General features: G+C 53.6%; 4 protein-coding genes across 4 annotated transcripts; 2 read left to right on the top strand and 2 right to left on the bottom strand.

The window, feature by feature from the left end:
* Positions 1 to 3,728: 3,728 nt before the first annotated feature.
* Positions 3,729 to 5,577, top strand: LYPD2 (LY6/PLAUR domain containing 2; the record flags this gene model as incomplete). The annotated part of the gene is made up of 3 exons (XM_080939496.1): positions 3,729 to 3,786; positions 4,841 to 4,960; positions 5,372 to 5,577. The coding sequence occupies 3 exons, from the start codon at positions 3,729 to 3,731 to the stop codon at positions 5,575 to 5,577; spliced, it is 384 nt and encodes a 127-aa protein (XP_080795622.1).
* Positions 5,578 to 9,871: 4,294 nt separating this feature from the next.
* SLURP1 (secreted LY6/PLAUR domain containing 1) lies at positions 9,872 to 11,018 on the top strand (the record flags this gene model as incomplete). The annotated part of the gene is made up of 3 exons (XM_080939440.1): positions 9,872 to 9,926; positions 10,258 to 10,377; positions 10,870 to 11,018. 3 exons carry the CDS (start codon positions 9,872 to 9,874, stop codon positions 11,016 to 11,018), a joined length of 324 nt encoding a protein of 107 aa, XP_080795566.1.
* Positions 11,019 to 13,450: 2,432 nt separating this feature from the next.
* THEM6 (thioesterase superfamily member 6) lies at positions 13,451 to 16,552 on the bottom strand. The gene is made up of 2 exons (XM_080939276.1): positions 15,965 to 16,552; positions 13,451 to 14,335 (listed from the first exon to the last, which is right to left on the bottom strand). The coding sequence occupies exons 1-2, from the start codon at positions 16,478 to 16,480 to the stop codon at positions 14,225 to 14,227; spliced, it is 627 nt and encodes a 208-aa protein (XP_080795402.1). The 5' UTR covers positions 16,481 to 16,552; the 3' UTR covers positions 13,451 to 14,224.
* Positions 16,553 to 20,275: 3,723 nt separating this feature from the next.
* Positions 20,276 to 22,296, bottom strand: PSCA (prostate stem cell antigen; the record flags this gene model as incomplete). The annotated part of the gene is made up of 3 exons (XM_080939494.1): positions 20,276 to 20,846; positions 21,076 to 21,183; positions 22,245 to 22,296. 3 exons carry the CDS (start codon positions 22,294 to 22,296, stop codon positions 20,635 to 20,637), a joined length of 372 nt encoding a protein of 123 aa, XP_080795620.1. The 3' UTR covers positions 20,276 to 20,634.
* Positions 22,297 to 23,508: the final 1,212 nt, after the last annotated feature.

The following is a 23,508-nucleotide window of genomic DNA, read 5'->3' as shown; positions in this document are numbered from 1 at the left end:
TCATGGCAGACTTTCAAGAGAGGAGCTAACTAGGAGGTTGAAGTGCAGTTTGGGAATCTGAGGCCAGAGATCTGAGTGTGTAGTGATCTATAATGGTTTCTTCTGAGTACTCCATAAGCCCTTTGGGAAAGGCTTGAGTAAAACCACAATTAGTGCCATGTTTATCTTCCTGGAAGCCTCCAGGAAGAGTCGCACTATGGCAGTAAGGACTAGGGCGGTTTGATTCCAGGGACAGTGAGCCCGGGAAGAGGTGCTTCCAGTTCCCCTGAGACCAGATACCACCCTTCTAGAAACATCCCTTTGATGTCTGCTTGGTGGGTGCAAAGGGTAGGTTCGGAGAAGTTGTCTATTGTACCCCCCTTTAGGATGAAACGGTGAGTGTTCCATGGGTCCAGAGACTAGTACAGCAGGACTCATGCACACCAGCATATCTGGAAAGATACTGGAGAAATATAGGGCACAGTGGCCTCTTTCCAGAGCACCATCCTCCATCCTGTTTTGTAAGCTTCCTTCCTTTTCAGTGTGGGAATATTTTAGAGCCACTTGTCTGCTCTCCTGGACACCCTGAAGAGGGGACAGAAGAACCAGGGCCCAAGAAAACACAGATACCCTTTGGCCTTCCTGGAGTCAACAAAGCCTGGCTATGGGGAGAGCGGGGTATGGTTACCCAGGTAGAAAAAAGCACACGTGTATTGTTCCCACAATGGAACATTCTGGGTTGAAGTTGAACATGGCCAACATAACTCTGAGTAGCTGTGGGTGGGGTTCAGGATTACGAATGGTCTCAGCATGAACAGCTCTCCCACTGAGTCCACAAAGCAGAGATACTCACAGGACATGGGTTGTCCTGGAAGATGGTGTGACAAGACAAAGGAAGAGCCACAGACAGGGGAGGCAGAGGCAGGGCTTTTCTGAACTTGAGAGAACATCCATCCAGACCTTCCTCCATAACGTGTCCTGGACTCAAGAAGGCAAGCAGTACACCCTTCCCCAGACATCCAGAGCCAGGACTCTGCCGCTGATCTCCATTATCCTGAGAGGCAAGTCAGGAGTCAAGGCCGAGTTCATGCTCACAGGCTTCTTCCTGCCCACCACACTGTGGCACAGCCTATCCCATTAGTGCTGCAGCCAGAGGGAAGAGGTCTAGACATGTTCTAGAGAAGATCCCCCTGCAGAGTCCCAGCGTGCCCAGGAAACAGCAGTTGTGCAGTGTAAGAGGGTCTGAAAGGTGAGATCTGACCTCTGATCCCTGAGCCCGGCTGCAGCGTGACTTCTCAATGTCAGCAGCCCCAGAAAAGAAGCCACAATGCCCTAGCGTAGTCACCATATGGTAGAAGTCCTCCGTGGTCATCCTCTGAGCCCTAAACCCAGACACATAAGGCCTGACCCTGGTCACACACTGCACTGATCCTGGTTCTGCACTAACCCCTGATTCTGATCACTGTGGTTTATTCCTGGCAATACTCTGAGACCTGATCTTGTTCACATTTCTGGCCCTGACCGTGGTCACATACTGAACCCTGACCCTGATTGTACCCTGAGTTTTAATTCCAATCATAATCTGAGCCCTGATTCTGGTCACAGGCTAAATTCCGATCCTAGTAACACTCTGAGCCCTGATTCACTTATACTCTGAGTCTTGATCAGGTTACACTCTGAGCCTTGACTATTAGTCACACACTAAGCTTTGATCCAAAGGTTTCTGGAACAGGGAAGGGAAAAATGTGGAACTCTCAGAGCAGAGGCCTCCCAGACCGAACCAGCCCAGACCCTGGCTAGGCTACATTCCTCCCTGACCCAAGATGGAAACTTCCCAGGTACAACTTGGGGGAGGTGTAAACTCTATTAGTGATACTTAGGTCCCGGGTATATTCCAGGAGGTGAGGCAGAGTTGGAGGCCCTGGACCAAATGACAGGAAGGGGCTGAGCTGAGCTGGATGCAGTGGAGGGATTGGGTTTGACCTAAGGACATACATGGGTGTAAAGTGGGCTGTCTAATCCAGTTATCCTCAGCACATCTGTTCCCACAGCTGTGTGATCATGGCCATCAGTGGTGAATGATTTGCAAAATCAGACAGGCTTGGGATGCCACCCGGCTTGCTAGGTGACCTTGTCTTAGTCAATTAGCTTCTCAGAACCTAGTTTCTCTATCCACACTAAAATTAATTAGTGTTCTGTCCCTCCACAACTGTCATGAGGAAAAATACAGTTGGCAGGTTGAACATCTGACTCATGCTAGGCTAGGAAAGTCCTGGGAAGTTCAGTGGTTGGCCCAGAACCTAGGCAAATGAGGGCTTCCCATGCAGGGTGAAGCCAGACTCGAGTGGAGCTCCTGAGGGCAGAGGCAAGAATGGACACCCCTTCCTGTGGGATAGCAAGAGCAAAGCCAGGATAGGAGTGAAGTTTAGGGGCCCAACAAAGAGATACCTGGGAAGCCCAACAAAAAGTTTGGTCTTTATCATTAGCAGAGTCAGGCAGGCAGCTGTGCCCCCACCCCTACATGTCTCAGCCAGGACAAGGTACTCTAGGGAGATGCCTGTGAGGAATCAGGTCATGCTAGATGCTGCCAGGTCTTGGAGATCCCTGTCATAATGTCTTGTCTGGGGCAAGGACACTCCATTACACACATACACACACACACACACACACAGAGAGAGAGAGAGAGAGAGAGAGAGAGAGAGAGAGAGAGAGAGAGAGAGAGAGAGAGTTCCTTTCTTCCAACCCAATGGCTCTCAACCTTCCTGATGCTGCAACCCTTTAATACAGTTTCTCATGTTATGGCGACCTTCCCACCCATAAAATTATGTTTGTTACTACTCCAAGCTGCAATTTTGTTACTGTTATGAATCATAAGTATTTTTTAAGATAGAGGATTGCCAGAGGGATCTCGATCCACAGGTTGGGAATTGCTGATTGCTGTTTCTACCCCTTGACTTTCATAAAGGGAGGAAGGAGAAGGTGGAGGAACCCAGGAAAGTCCTGCTTAAGATCAACCTATCAGCCATTTGAGACCAAGACATCCAGACAAGCCCAGAGTAGATGGCCCTCCAGGAAACATGAAATACTGCAAAGCAACCCTGGACCCTCCCCATCTCACCCTTCCTCCAGAAACCTTCCTGTTGATCAAGCGAATTCTGTCTTTGTTCCTTAGGCCTTTGAGCAAACTCTGGGCTGGTTGTCAGTGGCAATTTGGCACCTCCCCCTGACCACTTCACAGAGGCTGGCAGGGGCAAGACCATCTTGGAAGGATTCCACCCAAGAGCCTCCTGGCCACGGCTCTGGAGATGGCCACAAGGTAAAGGGTCTTTCTGATAGCTAGGAGTGTGCAGGAGAGCCAAAGTCCCATGTCCCATTCTGTGCAGCCTGGAGACCCTTGACCTGTCTCAGAGGGAGGAATCTGGAAGATTCCCTTGGTTAGGAGTTGCAGGGTGGTGTGGAAAGGTCCCCAGTGGGAAAAGAAAGAAGCCCCACATCCCATGGGGAGGAGAGGGGTCTGAGAAGAATGGAACAGCAGCTTTGAGGGGTGGAGCTCCAACAGTCTGAGAGGGCTGGGTAGGGTCTGAGGAAGCCTGAGGAGTGCCCTGGGGAACGAAAGGGGTGTTGGTGAGGAAGAAGGGCAGGCCCTCCAGAAATCTGATCCTTCTCTAATCTTCTTAGCCAACCGGTCAGACCACCGCTGTAGGCATTTTGGCGTCCCCACCAGGCAGACCTGAGTGAGCACCTTTACCATGCAGGGGACCTGGATGGTGCCGTTGGCACTGATATTGGGCACCTTTGGGGAGCTTGGTGAGTATGGGGGGCGTGGGAGCAGCAGGGATTAGGGTCCCCAGGACTGTCCTTAGAGAGAGTTTTACATGGGAGAGTTTCAGAGAAAAAGAGGCAGAGCTGGGACTGGCCAGGTGGACAGAAGCCAGCACCAAAGCCCTAGGTACCAGCAGAGAGCCTCAGGATATTGGCATGTTTGCTAGTGAAAGCCTTTGAGCAGGAGAAGAGGAGAGATCTCAGATGCTGGGGCAGATGGCCTGGGACTCTGACTACAATGGAGACGTAGATGGGGAAAGGACACCCAGAAATGTCCAGAGATGGGGTGACCACTAGACTCCGGGTTTAAGAGAACAAGTGGTTGGTTACATGATGTTGACAGTCAGGTGCTCAGTGGTGAGGGCTCAAGCCAGGTTGTTCCACACATTTCTTGGAGAGATTGACTGGGCCAGAGACAGAGGTCCTACCAGGTCACTGTGTGTGTGGGGGGGGGAACTTCCCTGTGTGTCTGGATTCCTTGGAGACAGGATTGGGTCTGTGATGCAGGCAAGATAGAATACAGTGCCTTTCGGCCCGGCTCTCTACCTGCAGCCATTCCCTTAAGAAGAATGCTTTTGCCAGGCTGGCACCTGTGAACTCCTAGGTGCAGCTTCCACCCAGTGCTCCCAGGACCTGCTTGCCTGACCCCAGGACAGGCGGCACTTCAGCAGTAGGGCAGTTAGTAATGAGGAAGTGCAAGGGTATCTGATTAATAATGTCTGCTTAAAACTGGCCTGTGGTTGTGGTATGCATGCACGAGTTCATGCGTTCGTTCGTGTGTGTGTGTGTGTGTGTGTGTGCGTGTGTGTGGGGGGGGGGGGGGCCCAGGCTGAGCCCACTGTTCCAGGGGCACATTCTGTAAGACCCTGGTTCAATGGTCGTGGTGTCTCTCCTGAGCTTAGATAGTGGACATCTGGCCCCTGGCTATGTCTGTCTCCTTAGACTAAGCCTCCCTGGCAGAGCTGGGCATTGGCTGCAGACATTTTGGGGTTTGAGACAGGAAGGCCTGTTCACTGCCCTCTCATCCCTCCTCTCCTAGCCATGGCCTTAGAGTGCTATACCTGTCCGGATCCTGTGAGTGCATCTGAATGTATCACCACCACCTTCTGCAACAGCAATGAAACCATGTGCAAGACCACACTCTACTCCCGGGAGATTGGTCAGTAGGATCTGGGTGGGACAGAACTTGGATCCAGTGTCATAACCCCTCCAGACCACAGATCCCTGACAATCTGGGTCCCCACACAGCCTGCACCATCATCCCACCAATTCAGCCAAGAGATTTTCTGTCCCAGCCATCTGGTCCCCTCTCTTCACCTCTCCCCTTATCATGAGAGGGCCCTGTAGTTTTTCTGGAAGCCCACATAAACATCTGGCAGTCTTACAACTTGGGCTTTACATTCTGTATAATATACAAATATCCCCACAGAGCAATTCAAGATGCCATAGTTGTCCCTTGTGTGTCACAGGCTAGTGGGATGACTGACCCCAGAGTGGGTGGCCCCTGGGCTTGGGGCACAGAGGCAGTAAGAGACTGGCCCTTCTAGTTGACACTTTGTGCATCCTACAGTGTTTCCTTTCCTGGGGGACTCCACGGTGACCAAATCATGCGCCAGCAAGTGTGAACCTTCAGATGTGGATGGCATTGGGCTAACCCGGCCAGTGTCCTGCTGCAATTCTGACCTATGCAACGTGGATGGGGCACCCAGCCTGGGCAGGCCTGGTGGCCTGGTCCTTGCCCTGGCATTTACCCTTCTCTTGTATGTCCTGCTGTAAAGCCATGGCCATCTGGCTCTGTCCCCTTGTCCCTGTCAGCCCCGTTTCCTAATGCCTTGAAGAAGTACAATAGTCACCTGCATCAGTCACCTGAGTCTCCTTTCTGGGTACTGATCTGCCTCATGGGCAGGGAGAGGGGCCTCCTTGCTACATCTCTGACTCCATCCCTATCTCTGTGACTCTCTCCTGTCTCCTAAAGTTTCATATCATAAGCAAGGACATTCACTAGGTTTGGAACACCCATGCAGACCAGGAGATTGCTGCTTAGAGCTTGTGGGGAGCCTGCTAAGTGGGCAGACGTCAGAATAGAGAAGAAGCTCACTGGGTAAGGTTCCCCTCTCCTACTAGAACTTGCCTCTCTCCATCACAGGTGCAGGCTGTTTGGCTGACTCTCTGGTCCCAGGCTAGGGGGCCATGACCAAGTGCCGTTAAGGACACCTCATACCTGGAGAAAACTAAAAACCTAGGGGAGTCCCCTGTCCTTGGGACTTGGGAGTCCCCATCTTTGTCTCCTGTGGGGCTCTTCAGTCCTGGGCCAACTTGTGAGGACAGGGCTCCCACAGTCTAGTGAGATCCACCACAAGGTACAACCAATCCCAAGCATTACTGCTCTCTGTCTGGAGCCCTTGAAGGGAGAACAGAGGTAGACTTCCAGAAAGGGGATACCCAAACCCTACTATTCTTCTGCTAGCTTAGGTACCACTCTCAGGATGTGATTCTGAGTTCTGACTTGTCAACAGGGGACATGGTACTGTCATCACCTCGAACTTTCTTACTCACTTCCTCCTGGTCAACCCTCTTATTTCCCTTCCAACTTTATGTCTTTGGTAGAGGTGGCCTCTCACCTTCTTTCTCCTCTTACAACCCACGACTCCAGTCAGTGCTCTCTGTATGTGTGTGTGGGTGGAGGGCACTATACACTTTTACCAAAGACTGTCAGTCACAGGGTGTGCTGTCTACACCTCATATATGTAGCCTAAGGATGTGATGTGTGATACATGTAGACCCGTTTGCTATCCACCACTAAGCTAGCCAGCTGATGGAGATTTCTTGTACTTTACCAGTCAGCTGCTTGTACACTCTCAGAACTATCCTATATCCCATCCTCATGACCAAATATGAGTCTTCGGCTGACACTTTCCCAGGTTGACCGTGTCCTATGCCAGTCTTTACCTAGATGCCTCTTCTTCCCAGAGCAGGATGGTTTCAAACTCACTATGTAGCTAAAGATGACCTTGAACTTCTGACCCTCCTGCCCCCACTTTCTAAGTGCCTTCATTGGCCTGGTGGCTACCCATTCTTTAATCTATCTATTCCTTCCTCCATTCACCAACTTGCCCACCCTATCCACCTTACCTATCGTTTGTCCTCCGTCCTCCCATCCACCCTCCATCTCAACCATCCATCTGTTTATGTATCCACCCATCATTACATCAATTTTACCTACCCACCTACCCTTTTCATCTTCCACTCGTCCGTCTGTCTTCTCACAATCTGTCCTATTGTCCATCTGCACACCCATCCCCTTCCCGTTCCTCCCTCTCTCTTCCAACAAATGCTCTCAACAGTCAGCATGGCTGGGTCTGGGGTGGGAGTAGAAAGAGACTTAGAGCAAGGGGAAAATTCTCCTTCACTTGCAAAGCTGACCTCCAGCAGGAGTTGGAAGGTCGGGTGAGCATCAAGCACTGAGGGGTGGGTGGGGCGTTCTGTCCCATGGGCCAGAGATGTGATTTGCATTTTAGCAGGTGCCTTTCAGTGGAAGGTAGAGGGCATAGCCAAGGAAGAGGAGCCGGACTCCCAGAAACAGATAGGGTGATCTGGCAGACAGCTAGGGCTGAACAGTAACCAGCTGGATGGGAGGAAACAAACAGAGGCTATGGCTCCAGCTTGCATAGAAGTTGGTGATTGCCTCAGGTGCCTGGCTGGATCTAGAGAGGGACCTAGGGATCCCTGTGAGGGCAGTTGACAAGAGAGATGATTTGAGGGAATCTTGTCAGAGCCTCTATTGGGTTCTGCGGGCCATCTTGCCTGGCCTGGGCAGGTTTTCTATACATCCCTTCACTTGACCATCCCAGCAACCTCAAGGGCTGGGACTGTCATCATTCCAATTGAAAGATTAGACTGTCTCAGAGGAGAGAAATGATTGGCCCAGGGCAACACCACAGCACCTGCAGCACTCAGGCCTATGCAGAAGCCCTGTCCCAGGCTCAAAGAAGGGAGCTAGCTCTCCAAGACACACATACTATCTTGTGCTGGGTTCAAACCTGGTCTCCTGGTTCCACACACCTGGGACCAGTGGCAAGGGTGCGGACTCACACAAAGAAGCTGCCAAACAAGGGTATAAATTCTGCCCTGCCCAGCAGTGCTACCTTCCCGGCCTTACCAATCAGGGGCCAGAAAAGGGCATGGTCGCCCACGAGGATGCTGTGTGCTCTCTCCTGGTTGCTGATGCTCCACCCAGCACCTCCCCTGCCATCACTGACCTGTGAGGTCATCCCTTCTTTCCAGAGCCAGGACAGCTTTGGGTCAGCCTCACGTCAACATCTCCTGTCCTCAGTGTACAAGCCTTCACTGCTTATGAACAACCCTCCCCCCAGCCCTGGGCTCCAAGTTCATTTACACTTTGGCCCAAAGGGCTATAAAGACCCATTTTTGCTGAGCATGGTACCACAGATGCTCACCTATTCTGTTTACAGATGAAGGGAAAGGAGTTAAGAGTAGGTGCCTGGTGAGCAGGCCTGGGTCACCCAGCAGGCCAGGGGTAGTCTCAGTCTCCCAGGCCCCAGAACCAGACATTCCCTGGCTCCTCTCCCAACCTCTAGGTGTGGTCTGTAGACAGAGCCCCAGGGATGAGTGGCCCCACTATTTGATTTGTAGGAACTGCAGTCCCTCCCTCTGTAAGCCACACCTCTTTACTTTTATCCAAACCTTGTACAACTGGCTTCACCCTGCAGTGCCGGGTCATTTCTGCCCCAGCAATCCATAAACAGGAAGCCAAGGTCTGGAAGGATAAGGGGGGGTACCCCAAGGCCACGCACAGAAAGAGTGGAAAGGCCAGGAGGGAAACTCCTGCCTCCTAGGTGCCTGGATCAGGGCCCGTTCTCCATTGCAGCTGATCACAAGGTCAGGCTGTAATTCTGCTGTAGCAGAGTCTGTCAAGGGTGGACTACTCGGGACACACATGCAAGCTGCCAATTACCCATCTATCATCACTCGTTAAAGCCAAGTATTATCTATCCATCTATGCAGTTAATCATCTATCCATCCTGCACCCATCTATCCATTTGTCCATCCATCACCCATCCTCCGCCCATCCACCCCATCATCTGTTCACCTATCCATCCACCCACCCATGCACCCATCTTTCTATCTTCCCTACCTCTCTCCCTCCCTCCCATCTCCTTCCTCCCTCCATCTGCAAACCCCCATATCCACCCACAGGGCCACTTATTAGAACCTTGGAGAACACCAACCAAACAAAAACAAAAAAACTAAAGAGACCTCAGCTGGGGAGGGTTACAGAGGACGAAGACCTAGATGGTCCTCGTGGCACAGGAAAACAGTGTGCCCATAACATGAAAGGCTCAGCACAGGAAAAGATGCAGGAAGCCAGAAGAGACTATCAGGGCAGGAGGGTAGGTAGAGTTCTGCTGTCAGGACTGAAGCCAAGAAGCTCAGGTTTTCTCTGGAAGTCATTCATTACTGACAGTGGATGTGGAGGGGCCAGTGTAAGACCCTATATCCACCTCCACCCTCATAGCACCTAAACCTTATCAGTCACTCTCTCCTTTCTACACTGGCTCACACCCTGCTTGTGGGTACATCTGGGCACACAGTAGACCGGTCTTAGGCAGATGTGGATACAGTTCCCGTGAGGTTCCTGTATCAGGCAGATAGAAGGCAGCCTTGCACCTGGGCCTCAGGAGTTCTCAGGACCAGGCTATCTGGCCTATTGGATTCATTCACATAGCTGAGGTAAGAGGCTCATCAGAGGGCCGGCTGAGTCAGGTTCTAAAAGGCTTCCTCAGTTGAAGCTGTCCTGGGACAGCAGGGCATGGTAGTACACCAGCAGGAGCAGGACCAAGACTCCCAGAGGTTCCCAAAAGGTCCACAGAGGGCCCCACCCTGGGATGGTAAGTGATGATGGCTCCCATCCACCACCCACATCCTCAGCCTTGTGCTTCCCTTACTGAGTCACTCTGGTCCTGCCAACACCCAGGAGCCAAAGCCAGAAGCAGAGTATAAATCCTCAACATGAGGCCAGCCAGGGCTCCCGGCTCCAGAGCACTGAAGAATGGCCCTTCGCTGGGCCATGTGGCTGCTGCTCTTGGCCTGGAGCATGGGATATGGTGAGTGGCTTGGACTGAGGCTACCAGGGGAACTCTGCTGTGGCCTCAGTTTATCCCATCTCCTAATGGGAGAGAGATGCTTTGTAGCATCCTCTGGACCCTTTGGTGAGCTTCCTGGGTCTTAGATCTCAACTTGCTCCTGGGACAGAAGTCTTAGTCATGGCCTGTTCTCCAGGGAGGAAGATATGGATAGAGGATGAGGTGTTCACTTCTGTCCTGGACATCTGAGTCTTCAAGAATCTCAGGAGGTCACTTTCTCTCTCTCCTACCTGGCTCCAATATGGGCTCCTGGAGCTAGGTGGTGAGACTGTGACCCCCTAACCCTTGCTAGGTAAGGCCTTCAGGTGCTATACCTGTGAGCAGCCCACAGCCATTAACTCATGCAAGAATATTGCTCAGTGCAAGCTGGAAGACACAGCCTGTAAGACGGTACTGGAGACAGTGGAAGCAGGTAAGGCTGGGTTCAGGCAAGGGTTGGGGGGGTCTACCTTGTGTAAGGCTTACCTTCCTCCCCATGTTCCCTTTCACCCACCATTGTAGTGCTCAGCCTAGGAGACAGAGGGGGCAGGAATGAGTGTGTGCATGTGTGTGTGTTGCTTAAAGATGGTGCTCCCCAGTTAGATGTACAGCCCCTCAGCACTGCGACAGTCACATTAGGGATATGGGGAGTGGGGATCAGTAGAAGGCATCAGTTGGCTTAAATCCTGCCCAGATGTGTTAAATATGACTTAGGCTAGAGCCCCCACTCAGGACCAGGTAGTGTGCATGCTCCACAGAGGCTGGTGCTAATATGAGTATATGTGCCACAGCTGGGTGGGGGTTGGGCAGACTTAAGATGCGGATTGCAGGAGTGGTTTGAGAAGGCAGGATCCCAGGGGAAGGGTGTGCAGAGGCAGACAAGAGCTGCAGTGACTTTGGGCTCTGATGTCTGCCCATCCTGCAGAGTTCCCTTTCAACCACAGTCCCATGGTGACCCGCTCCTGCTCCAGCTCCTGCCTGGCCACCGACCCTGATGGCATTGGGGTTGCCCATCCTGTCTTCTGTTGCTTCCGTGACCTCTGCAACTCAGGGTATCCAGGCTTGGTGACATGACAGGCCTCTAGCCATACAGGGAGCCTCGATCTTCCTCCGTCTACTCTCCTGGCTGGGCCTGGTGTATCTGCAGTCACCTCTGCATGCTCGGCTCTACGAGCAGAGCTCACTAGGCCTCCAGTCACTCGCTGTTCACCACACTTGTGGAAAATAAAGTGCCAAGAGCGGAGGGACCTCTCTGTTCTTGCTGGGCACTGGGAAGCCAAAGTGCTGGCCTGCACGGAAGACAGGCATGTTCCAGGCCCCTGACTCTCATTCATACGTAAGGTTTCTTTTAAAATTCACATCTCAGATGAAGAGACATAAACCTAGAGGGAGAAAGGCCTCCTGGGTCACCCTTCCTGCACAATAGTCTACCTCAATCCAGGGCAGGTTCCTAAGCCCAGAAAACCCTCCCCTAGCCTTCTCCCCATGAACCCTAAATCCTGCCCCAGAAAGAAAACTTGAGGTTGGAATTCAATTGCTTTCTACGAATGGGTGGTCTGTCCAAATCTGCTAGGAATATAATAGATCACAGAAAGAGGTACACAGAGCCCAGCTTTCTGCCCTAGTTTCCCTGGAGTGTCCATCTCTACAAATCGGTCACATACCCCCTTACAATGTCCTGCCCATTTCCTTGCAACAACTGAGGAGTCCAATGAGACTATGGCCAATGTCTACACATCTAAGACACAATGCCATGCTGGACTTGGGGCACTCCCACTGGCCAGAGCTGCCCCAGAGGCAGAGGATGGAGTGAACATTGTGCTCAGGCCGATTCTCGAGCTAGCTCAAGCTCCTTAGGACCCAGGAGCCCTTGCCCTTTGGCTGCCGCTTCCCTGTCCCAGTGTAGCCTCTGGCTGTCCCTTCCCCTGTGTGGCAGCTGTGGAGCATGAATGGGCCCAGGCACTAATGCAGTATCATGGAACACTTCCTGGATTCACCCAGTTAGGAGGCCATGGCAATCAGGACTGCTGGGCTGGGGACTGTGAAGAAGGTATAGGATTGCCCAACAGACTGCAAGGGTGGAGGTCAGTAACCGGGACAATGCAGGATACCTCGGGACAACCCCCACCCACCCAAGTGTGTGAAACACCTCTTCCCACAACTTCCTGCACTGTCAAGCTGGTCTCCTAAGTCTCACCAGCTAGGTCCACATCTAGGGCCAACTCCACACTGGGAGGTCCCCTCTCGAGGCCATTCCCCTGCACTGTGGCTCAATTTCAGAGTGCCTCATGAACTCAGGATTTGGAGGCAAGAGGCCAGAGCTGTTGGTTCAATGAAAGATATATCACCCCCTAGTGGAGCAGCTGGGGTACTGCCTTGGGCCTCTTGAGAGAGGTGGGAATGGGAGAATCCTGCCAAGCCTGGACCTGATGGAGAGGCAGAAGAGCTGTGGCTTAGCCTGAGGGGCTAGCTTCTAAGAGCCACAAGTCTCCAGTACTAACAGGGAACCAAAAAGCCCTTGCTCCACGGCTGACCTTGAAGCTACACACCTATGAACATATCTACACATCTAGATTATTAAGCAGGGAACTCTGTGTCCAGCCAGTGAGCTCCTCCAGGCCTGGAGGCAGTTACTCAATCGGATGCAGAAGCCCCACCTTGCTCCCACTTCCTATCTGGAGTCCCAGTGGGCCTGTTGGGCAGCACTCAATACCCGCTATGATCCACCCAAGCCTTCCAAGGGTCCCTGGCCTCCAGATTACCCTTGGCCCTTTTCTTACTGCCCATTTCCCGCCCTCTACTAAGCCCTGGAAGGGAAAAATCCCTTTTCAAAGCCCCTGAAATTAAGACACTGAGAAGCCACTCATGTGCCTACAGGTTCAGGGCAGGGGTAGGTTGGGAGGTGGGGAGGGCAGAGGTATGGGACAGATCTTCCCAAATGCACACTATTGGCTAGCGGTGCAACCCCTCCACCCTTGCCCCTTTCCCCTTACTTCCCCTCACCCCCAGGCCCTCAGGCCTCTGGACTGTGCTGGGTAAAGCACAGGCCTCCCCCGCCCCTATAACACACCTGCTCCAAATCCTGAGGATCCATCTCCCTGCCCACAAAGGGGATGAAAAGCCCCTTGTTGCTGGTAATCCACTTTCCTCCTTGCTTCCTAGGGCCCTCCTGGGTCTCTGAAGAAAGAAACAGAAAAGCTAGGCCAGGTGCTTGTGACTAGGGCTGCGAGGCTCACAGGCTCTGGGTGGACAAGGAGGGGACCAAGGTAGGAGGGTCAGCTGGGGCTCAAGCCAGCTGCTCACTCCTGGCCTCAATCCCATGACTCATCAGGCTGAGCCCCAAGTGCAGAGGCACCCACAAGCCTGGGCACACTATGACATCCACGTTCCTCCAGAAGACATGTCCAGGAAGTGGGTAGATCTGTGCAGGGGTGGCAGGGCTGTGGAAATGAGAACCACCCCCAGCAATACATGCTTTGAAAACTATTTTTTTTAATCTTGTGCTTTCTTTAAATAAAACGGATTGCAGCTTTCTCCTTGAGAGCACTAAGGCAAGCACAGCAGCGTGGGGGTGGGGTGGGGGTAGGGGTGCAGCAGGGGGTCAGGATATCACTGAAGCTCTGGGCTCTGGCTCCAGGTATGGTTCCCAGAGAGGTAGCAAGGAGGCAGTTCCTAGCTCCAAGCAGCTGGCCTCTCCCTGAGCTGACAGGGCAGGTGCTAGGCATAGTCGTGGGCCTTCCTATGCCAGGGCTCCTTGCCCACATTTCTGAGTGCCCCCACAGGCTTGGAGCAGGGTATATCCTCTTAAGAGTACTGGGTATCACCAGAATCTTAGCCAACAACCAGTGTCCACTTGCCCTTCTGTGTTTTCAAGGGCCCTTGGGCTGATTCTGGCCTAGTTTCCCTGCGATAAGGTGACCCTCCAGATGGCCCACCGTCCCTGAGTAAGCTGCAGGCCCCAGCCACACCCAGGACTACCCTGGCTTGCTTAGCCGCAAGCAGCCCTGAGTTTGGGTTCTTTTGACCCTTCGACTCCAGGATCCTGTGCATCTGGGCACACTGGAACAGTCTTGCTGTAGGGACCCAGGAGGCAGAGCTGGGCCAGAACAACGTGTCCACCCCACCAGCTGCCAAGATGAGGCGAACACAGGGGAGTGTCAAGCGGGTAAAAGAAGCCAGGCTTGCCCAAGGCCATTCTGGTTTAGGAGTGCACCCCAGGTGACCCATTCTGTGGAATGGACTGGCTGACAGGCAGGGCAGGGAGGGTGCAGATGTGGCAGTCACTGGTCCTTTCGGTCACCGAGACCACTCTCAGCACGGAGCAGCTGGCTGCTGGTTTCATTGTAGGTGATCCAATGCTTCAAGTCTTCTGGCAGTTCAGGAGGTTCCACCTGCAGGGAGACAGAAAGCTGAGGCCCCAGAGAGCCAGTTGCTGCTGTGCGTTGACTGAGAGGCACAGAAAAGAGGCAAGCGGCCAGGCTGCTGTTCCCCTGCCTTGGGACCTCTGCTTTATCGAATATTCTAGTCTGTGACGTTGCAGGAACCACACCCAAATTATGGTATCTGTCCGTCGCTTTCCCAACTCCTTCTAACCTATTCTCTCCTTCCTAGCTCTCTATCCCATCAACTTAGCCAGGCCTCACCAGCAGGGCCACGCTTCAAAGTGTCTGTTTCTAGAACAGCAAAAGCCCGTGAAGCTGGCTGGGTGGCAGATGACCAGCTGCCTAGAGAAAAGCAGGATGTGTGGCAGGGCATGGGGAAGTGAGCCAGACAAAGCTGCTGCCTATGAGTCCTTGCAGATGGGTTCTGAGGACGAAGAGGTGAGGGAAGAGGCTAGGCAGATGCTCTCTTCTCATAGTGAGTGCTACACAGCAGCTAGTCTGGGCCTCTTTGGGGTACAATTCACTGTCAGAGATACCCTGTCCTGGCACATGGCCCCAGTATAGTTCCTCAGCTTACAGAACCCTACCCTAGACTTGGCCTGTCTTGAACCATATCTGCCTTTGCCTGGGACCCAAATAACCACAGAAACTCCCAGCCAACCCCTAGCCTCTAGCTGAGCTGAGTTGCCAGGGTGCTTCAGTTCACCTCCTCCACGCTGTGTAGGCTGCACCTCCAGTCCTCTCACCCCTAGCATGTACTTTATCAACCAGTACCAACCAGCCCATAGGAGTTCAAGACTCGATAAAAGAAGAGAAAGCAAGGAAGAGCTGTCTCTGCCACCAACTGCTGTGAGAACGGGGTGATAGGCCACCATCACTCTGAGCCTGTGTTCCCCTTCAGATATAGCCCCTAAGCACTGATGTTAGGTCATTCCTATACTCCAGAGAAGGTACTTGTCTAAGAAGGTAGGCACGATAGGGTGGGGCATGCCCTGGTACTTTTCAGGAGCCTGCCCTGGCAACCATCACTACTCTGGCTGTCTCCAAGGTCACAGTTGCTATACTGTAGGAGCTAGCTCTGCCACCATGCTGGAGGAAGGGACCCTAGGGAGGGTGCCTTGGGTCCCAGCAGGCACAGGGTTCTCCTTCCTCCAACCTTGGAAAGACACGGGCTTGTAGTCCCCTGAGGTCAATCCAACCCTAGTCCTCTAGGTTGCAAGCTGAGCCAAAGAGGGTCTCGGGTCTAATAGCATTACCAGCAACTGCTTCTAACTGACATCCCTTTATCCCGTACTCAAAAAACAAAGACCAGAGAGGGTGACTCAGCAAGGTAGAACACACAGAACTAGGACTCAGATTCCTAGCAGAGATACCTGCTCTGAGCATCTCAGTTCTAGAAGGGGAGGGGGGGGAGAGAAAACTCTGTAGTTGGGAACAGATTCAAAACTGTAACTGTAAAAGGCCTAAACTGTAAAGCCTTGGTTCATGATGCTGGGGACCCCAAGAAGAGCAATTTTCAACAGGAAAAGTGAAAAAGTGTTCCGACAAAAGACCAGTCCCAGAACTTCAAAGGGGTCTTCGTCGCGGGAGAGGGCTGGGAGCCAAAATGGGCCTGGGCATCGGGGTGGGGATGCTCACCCTGCGCTTGCACAAGTGCTGCACTACTCGATCCGTCGAGGTGCCCAGCACGTGCTGCCGGAAACGCAGCAAGGCGCACACGAAGCCATCTCGAAGGCTGACAAAGCGCGCCTCCAGGTAGAAGGCGCGGTCGTCCCAGCCTAGCAGTCGCGTGCGTACTTCGAAAGACTCAAACAAGCGCAGCGAGCGGCGATAGCGCGCGCACGAGGCGGCCAGCACCGTGTGCGCGCCCAGGTCGCGCAGCGCCTCCAACACACCGCAGCGGCTCAGGTGTGCGGTGCGTGCCATGTCCGCCTCGCGCAAGTAGCGCGCGTTGTTCATGTGCAGCAGCAGGTCCAGGTCCGACGGCAGCACCCGGCCGGCGTACCGCTGCTCCGCCAACAAGTCGCGGACCCGCGGCTGCAGCAAGCGTGCGCGCAGAACGGCACACGGCAAGCGCACCAGGTACCAGCCGTCCAGCAGCGCAAAGAAGGCGAGCGCCAGGGCTAACGATACCACCAGCAACATCTCCAGCATCTTGGCAGTGGGTGCCTGGTGCCCAGGAGTCCGCTATACAGGTGCCTGCTGCGGGCCGGCCCTGGAGCCTGGGAGCTCCGAGGACCGGAGTGCACCACCTCTCCCAGCAGTCAGAGGGGGAGGCCCGCCAGAGGCAGAGGCGGCTTGAGCTGGAGTCGCACGCACAGATCCTGGTTCCTCCCCCCCGCGCGTCTCCAATGGTCTATTCTGAGTCCTTTGCGTGAGCGCTTTCGCTTTTCTCGGGGCGGGGCTGGGCACGGAGGGCAGTACAGCGCCATCTGGCGACCGCGCTCGGCCCTGCAGGTGCAGGAGTGAAAAGGAAGCCGGCTCCCTCTAGTGAGCCAGTAGATCAGAAGGGCATAGCCAAAGAATTCCAGAACTTACCCCGAGCAGTTGAGGAACTTTGCCGGGAAAACAGAAAATGCATCTCCAAGGATACTTCAAGCCTATCCAGATAGGCTTCTGAAAGGCCCCTGGGGCGTTCGTGGTCTTCCGGGTGCCTTTCAGTTTCAGTCTGCATTCACGTTACTTGTTCCCGCCAGGCAAAAATTTTGCTCACTCCAAGTGCACCCCGGTAATCCCCACCCTTTACCTCTTTCAATGCAAGTAACATTCAAGATGGAGGAGAAGTGGGGCATGGAGAGGGGCTGCAAAGAATGTAAATGACATTTTCACCCGAGCTAAAGGTGCAGACCATCGTTTGTGGAATGTCAGTCCCTTTGCTTCAGAGTATAATCCTGTGTGTAAGTGACTAGTAGGAAGCCCAGGGATGGATGGGCTGATGGCCCTCCAGATGCCTGGTCAGTATTACCCCACTGTCCCATGCTGGGCTGGGTGGGTCTGCTGTGGTCACTGTCCAGAGCACAGGTCTTTTTTTTTTTTTTTTTTCCAGTTTTGCTTCTGAAGCCAGGAGCTATGACAAAGTGAGTGCCTGGGATACTCCGGGGGAGACAAGGAACTCACTGCCTATCAGGGCAGGTCCTAAGGACTTGAAGAACCTTCCTCGAATATTGGTTACACTTTTAACACCCACCTTGTCCTGGTCTGCACTCTAGCTTGGGGAGGGGCAGCTCCTCAGAAGGAGGAGATTTAGTAATGCTCTCTAAATCCATTGCTCAAAGAATGGGTTTTCTGTCACCTACTGTGCCCACCGTGTCTTGTGCCTCCAAGGGAGAGATCTGATAGCCAGGCCTTTGAGATGGGGAAGGATGTGAATGAACCCCTCTGTTCCTGTCACCGTGCTTCCTTCTCAGCCGTTCTGCTGGCTGCTCTCAGCGTCTCTATTCACGGTTCCCTCGGCTTTCATTTCCCAAGCCTGGACCACATTGCTAGAGTCCTCTTGCAGAAGTAATGTGTGTCTGTCTCATAGCTGAACCCCGACTGGAGGGTCCGGTTGTCCTAACTGACCCCGTGTCTACGGAGGAAGGCGATACAGTGCCAGAGATTGCTCAAGACGACTCTTCCACTGTCAGCACTGGATGAACAGGAAAACTGGAGGCAGACGCTTTGCTCAAGGACCTTTGGCTTTCTGAGGGCCCCAGTGTTTGCCCTCGAGGCACATTGGCACCTTTTGGCTACCAGGAAGAGCACAAAGCACAGAGTGACAGTGCAGACTTCAGTAGGATGACAGGCCCTAGACCCCACCCCTCCCAACTCTGCTCTCGCCCCATCCTCCCATGGCTCCACACCGAAAGATTAGTGGTGCTACACTGGTGGCTGAAACTATAAGGGAATTAGAAACCCATTCCAGGACATAAGCTTGATCTTGGCATCCAGGGACCTCTTCCTTCTCGGGGCACCTTCTGCTTTCTATTTCCCTCATCCTGACTCCAATAACTCATGGGAAGAATGTCTCCAGGATAGGGGTAAAGGCTCTTAGTCTCTCTGCCCCTGGGCAATCTTGTTCTGAAGCACCTTGAGGGCACAAACCACAGGGAGAAAGAGACTTGGCTAAGGGGAAGCTGATGTGTGGCTCCTGGTGGGCTGAGTCTACCAAGGGAGGATGGCCATAAACTGAATACTCCTATATTTCTCCTGTTCATCTGAGTTTGCTGTCCTGAAGACTCCATGTGTGGGGTGGTTATAAGGTGTGCAGGAATGCTGTGGAGAACCCAGTCAAACCTAGGTGACCGCTGGATGTGGTATGCCAGGAGAAGCACTTGGAACCAAGTAGATGCCCCATCACTGCCAAGCAGGTGGAATGGAGTGGGGTCCGGCAGACTGTTCTGTCATCCATTATCTCCAGAAGGTTCCCTAGATGTACCACCAGAAGTTCCACCCGAGCACACCCCTCCCCACCATGGCTGCTGTTGGACCCAGGTCCTGCATTACGTTTCTAGGAGATGTGACATTCTGCAGGAAGACCCCTAGATCTTCAATGTCCTCCTGAAGACACTGGGCCTCCCAGAGTCTGAACTCAGTGCCCAGGCAAGCTAGGCTTGTTTGTGGATGAGGAAGGAGGCAGCCTGTTGGGGGAGGAGGCTGGAGGGAGAGGGGGAAGTTGGCACTCGGGGTTATTCAGAGAACAGCCTAGAAAAGCTGCACCACCTCTACATGTTCACTTGCCCCTAAGGTTGAGAGGGAGGCCCCCTACTTTAGGTCATACACAAAGGCTGAGGGCATCTGAGGGCCCTGGAGCCTCTGTTCAGGTTCACCCTCAGCATGACTTCTGAGCTCCTGGCTACTGGGATCCCACTACAACCACTGGACTCTGACCCCGGCTCAGTACATACCTGGGCCCTTCACTGATCTGTCCCGTTTCCCCTCCCCTGTGCCTCTTCCTCTTGGGCACCCAAAGCCCACAGTTTGTGCTGTTACTCACTGCTCAGGAATTTAAAGCTTTGAGTGCCTGTGATCCCTGAGAGAGGGGTCAGAGGGCCTAGTGACTGGTCCACTGTGCACTAGACTGGAGGGAGGTGAGGAGAAACACCTTGACTTCCTCATGCTATCCCAACACTGATGGGGTGAGGATCAGCTGTAAAAATAAGAGTCCTCATGCAGGTCCCCACCCAAGGTTCAGGCCATTTCCAGTTGTAAGACGGGCTTCCTTCAAAAGGGTTTTCCCAGGGATGGGAAGGGTGGGCATGCTCCTGTAGACAGTCCTTCCCAAGCTTCTAAGTGCACAGACAGCCTCCGCAGAGAGTTCAGGAGTGTGGGCTGGTGGGGTGGGGTGGCTGACAGTCTGCTCCTTTTAAGTTTGTATTTTCTATGTGCTTGCCACATTGCAACTATTAAACCAAAGGGTTTCTGTGTCTTTGCTTTTGTTTTGAGACAGGGTCTGTGTAGCTCTGACTGGCCTGGATCTCCTAAGTAGACCAAGTTAGCCTCAAATGCAGAGATCTACCTCTGCCTCTCAAATGCTGGGATTCAAGGCAAGCTCCATCATGACCCACTAGGACAAACTCCTCTAAAGTAGATTCACTGGGGCCGAAGAATGTTCTCTTTCCCAGGGGGTCCTTTTCTCCACAGCAGCTCTGGGCTCACCCTTACACAGAGAGGGCAGAGGCAGCACTCAGGACTCGGAGAAGCTTGGCCATGGTCCTGAGTCTGTACGGCAAGTGCTGGGTGTCCTGAGATATGCAATCCTAACTCCTGCCAGGTGCCACGCCTGTGCTCCTACCAAGACCCCTAAGGTCAGTGACATGCCTATGACTCTTCACAGATACTTCCCAGGCTGCTTAAGGACAGAGGCTCTCTCCACTTACCCAACAGGTATTTATTACAGAATCATTGTATCCTAAGGCTCTATAAACACAGAGCATGTCCCCTACCAGGCATCATCTCCTAGGACTCCTCTCACACCCACCTCCCTGCTTCATTTCTGCTCAGTCCATCTCCTCGGCCTTTACCAGGCTTTCCCCGAGTGCCGCTGTGCAGATCGCCTCAGGTCCTGGAGAGTAGGGTGTTGAGGGGGGTCCTGCAGCAGAAGCATCTGACCGGAACTGGTAGGACACAGTGCTGATGGGGTGGGGCAGGCAAAGCACTAGCTGTAGAAATAGCAGTAGAGAGGAGAGGGGCCCCTGGTGGAGGGGTGTCGGGGGGGGGCAGCTAGATGTGGGAGTTAGGAGTGGTGATGGTTGCGCTCAAGCTCGGGGTGGGGGTGGAGGCGTGGCACATCCCTGCACAGTAGGGCTATAGTAGGGCTCTCTTAGAGCCTAGAGACGGCTGGAGCCCCACAGCAGCAGGCTGCAGAGCACAGTCAGCAGCCCCAGGGTGGTGGGTGGCTTCAGGGTGTGGGCCCCGTTGAAGTTGCACAGGTCAGAGTAGCAGCATGTGATATTCTTCTTTCCCAGATAGTAGTTTACCGCGTCATCCTCACACTTCGAGCTGCAGCCCTTACTGATAAATGTCAGGAGTCCGATGGTCCCTGGGAAGACAGAGTGACACTTGAGATTAAAGCCAGGTCTTGGTATTCACCTCTCTGCCCCTGTCTCAGGTCCCCTTCCCGAGCGTGCTAAAATCTCTAGACCCACCCCATAAAGAGCAGCAATGTTTGGTGAGTGAGTGAGCAAGGTCTAGTTTCTTCACTGTCTAGCTGCAGTGGGGAGGCAGGGCAGCAGGCAGTGAGGACAGTGGCGTGGGGGATGGGGACTCACGGACTCTCGATGTGAAACAGCTGTTCTGGTCCAGGCTGCAGTTCTGCACATTCTGGCAGTCTCGGTTGCTCACCTGCGCCGTGCAGGAATAGCACTGCAGGGCCGCGCCTGTGGGTGGAGCGGGAGGCTTGAGGCTCAGAGGCTGGCCGGCTACACTTCAAGAGCGATGTGCCAGGCTTTCCCATCCTTGGCACAGATTGGAGGGAGACAGCTCAGTCCCCTCTGGACTGCTGAAGCATAGAGACAAAAGCCCCAAACCCCAGAGGCTGTGCCAGCCTGCCCTGCTTTGGTCACCCAAAACCCACACTTTGCTGTTATTTACTATTCAGGAATTTAAAGCTTTATTAAGTACTTGTGATCCCTGAGAGGGGCAAGAAACCTAGTGACTGGTCACACCTGAAAAAAGCCCCCCCCCCCACTGTGCACTGGGCTGGAGGGAGGGACTTCCTATGCTACTGGGCTGTCTGTTCTCTGACCCCAGCTTGCCTCTCAGCTCTCCTACACCTCCACTATGCTGTGTGGCAATGGTAGGGCCCCTGGGGAAGTTCTGCTCCATGCCTGGGGCAAGTAGCTCCAGACTGTCAGGGCATGTGGGTCACCTCTTTTCAAAAATGGCAAAGCTGGGGTTAAAGTCACATCTGTAGGAATACACGCTTGACATCTGACTTCAGTGGCTACAAGCTTTGTTCTGATCAGGTCGCCGCTGAATTTGGGGAATATATTTTTCCTTGTCTGGAACAGGAAGCTGAGGCTCTAGGAGTATAGTGACTTTTCTGGGGTCTCTTGATGAGAGGGCCCAGCACACTAGTGCCCGCTCCAGTGGACTCTCACACTGGAGGCAAAAGTAGCCAGAGAGGGCCCAGTGAGACTCCTTTCCTGCTATGTTTCTTCCCCTCCCTCTGTGATACTTCTCAGCTTAAGACATTTGACTCCTGGGCCTCCATGACTAAGGCCCAGTAGCCCCAAATGTCTGTCCCTTGGCAGCCTTTCCTTCCGGAAGCCCTTCAGTCCCTCCTAGCCTGCCTCACACAAGACACTAGTAAGAGTCCTCACCACAAAGTGGCTTTGGCTTCCTCAGTCTTCTCTCTCCCCTTCCCTTCTCCTAATTCCTCTACCCCTTCGACATTCCTCCACCACTCCTTCCCGAGCCCTGGCTGTCTGAAGCTTACCTGGATACAGGGCTAAGTAGGTGGCCAGCAGGAGAAAGAGGACAGTCTTCATGGTTGCAGTGAGCACCTGGGAGTGTTTCCAGAGGTTTTATATGGTCTCAGCTGGTGGGGGGGGGGGGGCTCTGCTACCCACAGTCAACAGTGACAGGTTCCCTGGAGCCAGTAAAAGCCCAAGGCCCAGCCCATTCCAATCTGATCTCACACCACCCCTCCCACTGCCTTCGTCCTTTTTCTGGCTTTGGAGGGCAGTGCCTTCCCAGGGTGGGGCCGCTGTCTTTGCTAGAAGCTCTTTCTTAGTCACCCACCGAATAAGAGCTGGGAGTCCCAAGGCTTCCACACCTGCTCCTGCCCTTCTCTGGGAAGTGAGGCCAGTTCTGAAACATTACTTTCTTGAGCTTCCCCTAACCATTTGGCCAAGGACAAAGGTGCTTCCTCAGGGCCCCAGTGCACCTCATCAGAGCTGTATCTGACTTTCTGGGGCCTGTGCCTCCTGAGGAGACAGGCTTGGATTGAAAGATAGCAGACAGAAGTAGCAGCTGACTACTGCAAATGACAGTGACTGGCTGATAGAAGGTGCCACTAAACAGGGGCTCTTCTGAGGTCCCCTTTCTCAGATATGGGTCCTAAGAGCCTGTGAGAAGTTTGGATAGCCATAAGCTCATGTTTAAACCTCCCCCCCCCCCTCCCACCCCACCCCACCCACCCACCCACCCCCCCCCCCCCGCTCCCTGGCACCAAAAACTTGGAACTTTGGCTACAAGAGAGTCGGGAAACATGGCTTCCATGAACTTTCCCAAGGGAAAAAGGGAGTGGGGAGGCAGGCTACCACTGGATATGTTCCGCTCTCCCCAGACCCCCTTTGCACACTGCTCTTTGGTTTGGGAGGCATTCGGCTTACCAGAACAAGGCAGAGAGGGATAGAGGTCAAGCCACTCCCTGTGGCAGCCTCACTGATGGGTTGTGGTGACAGCGGCTGCCTCTGTGTTAGCAGAAGCCACAGATTTTCCTGGTTGACCATCCCCAGGCAGCTCTGACCACAGATCCAAGGGTCCAGGGCTTCTGGCTGCTCTTGGCTTTGGGGTGATTTGTGGTCTCGGTTTGTTTGTTTGTTTTTGTCTCAAACCGAGGCTCACCTACATTCCCCATCCTCTGCCAGGCTCTCTTGGTGACACTGCTGGGCACGCAATTGTTCTGGCAAGGTGCCAGCGGTTAGAAATGCTGGTCATGGTCACCATCTACTTGCCCACAACCAGATCAGTTGCTC

The sequence above is a fragment of the Micromys minutus genome (genome assembly GCF_963924665.1).
Source record: "Micromys minutus genome assembly, chromosome: 27".
In the NCBI taxonomy this organism is placed as follows: Eukaryota; Metazoa; Chordata; class Mammalia; order Rodentia; family Muridae; genus Micromys; species Micromys minutus.
This window is presented reverse-complemented; position numbering and strand designations above follow the sequence as displayed.

Excerpts from the sequence above, each read along its gene's own strand:
- THEM6 (XM_080939276.1), bottom strand. The coding sequence starts at position 16,480 with ATGCTGGAGATGTTGCTGGTGGTATCGTTAGCCCTGGCGCTCGCCTTC. Across the intron at positions 14,336-15,964 it reads AGCACTTGTGCAAGCGCAGG|GTGGAACCTCCTGAACTGCC; the intron begins GTGAGCATCCCC and ends GTCTCCCTGCAG.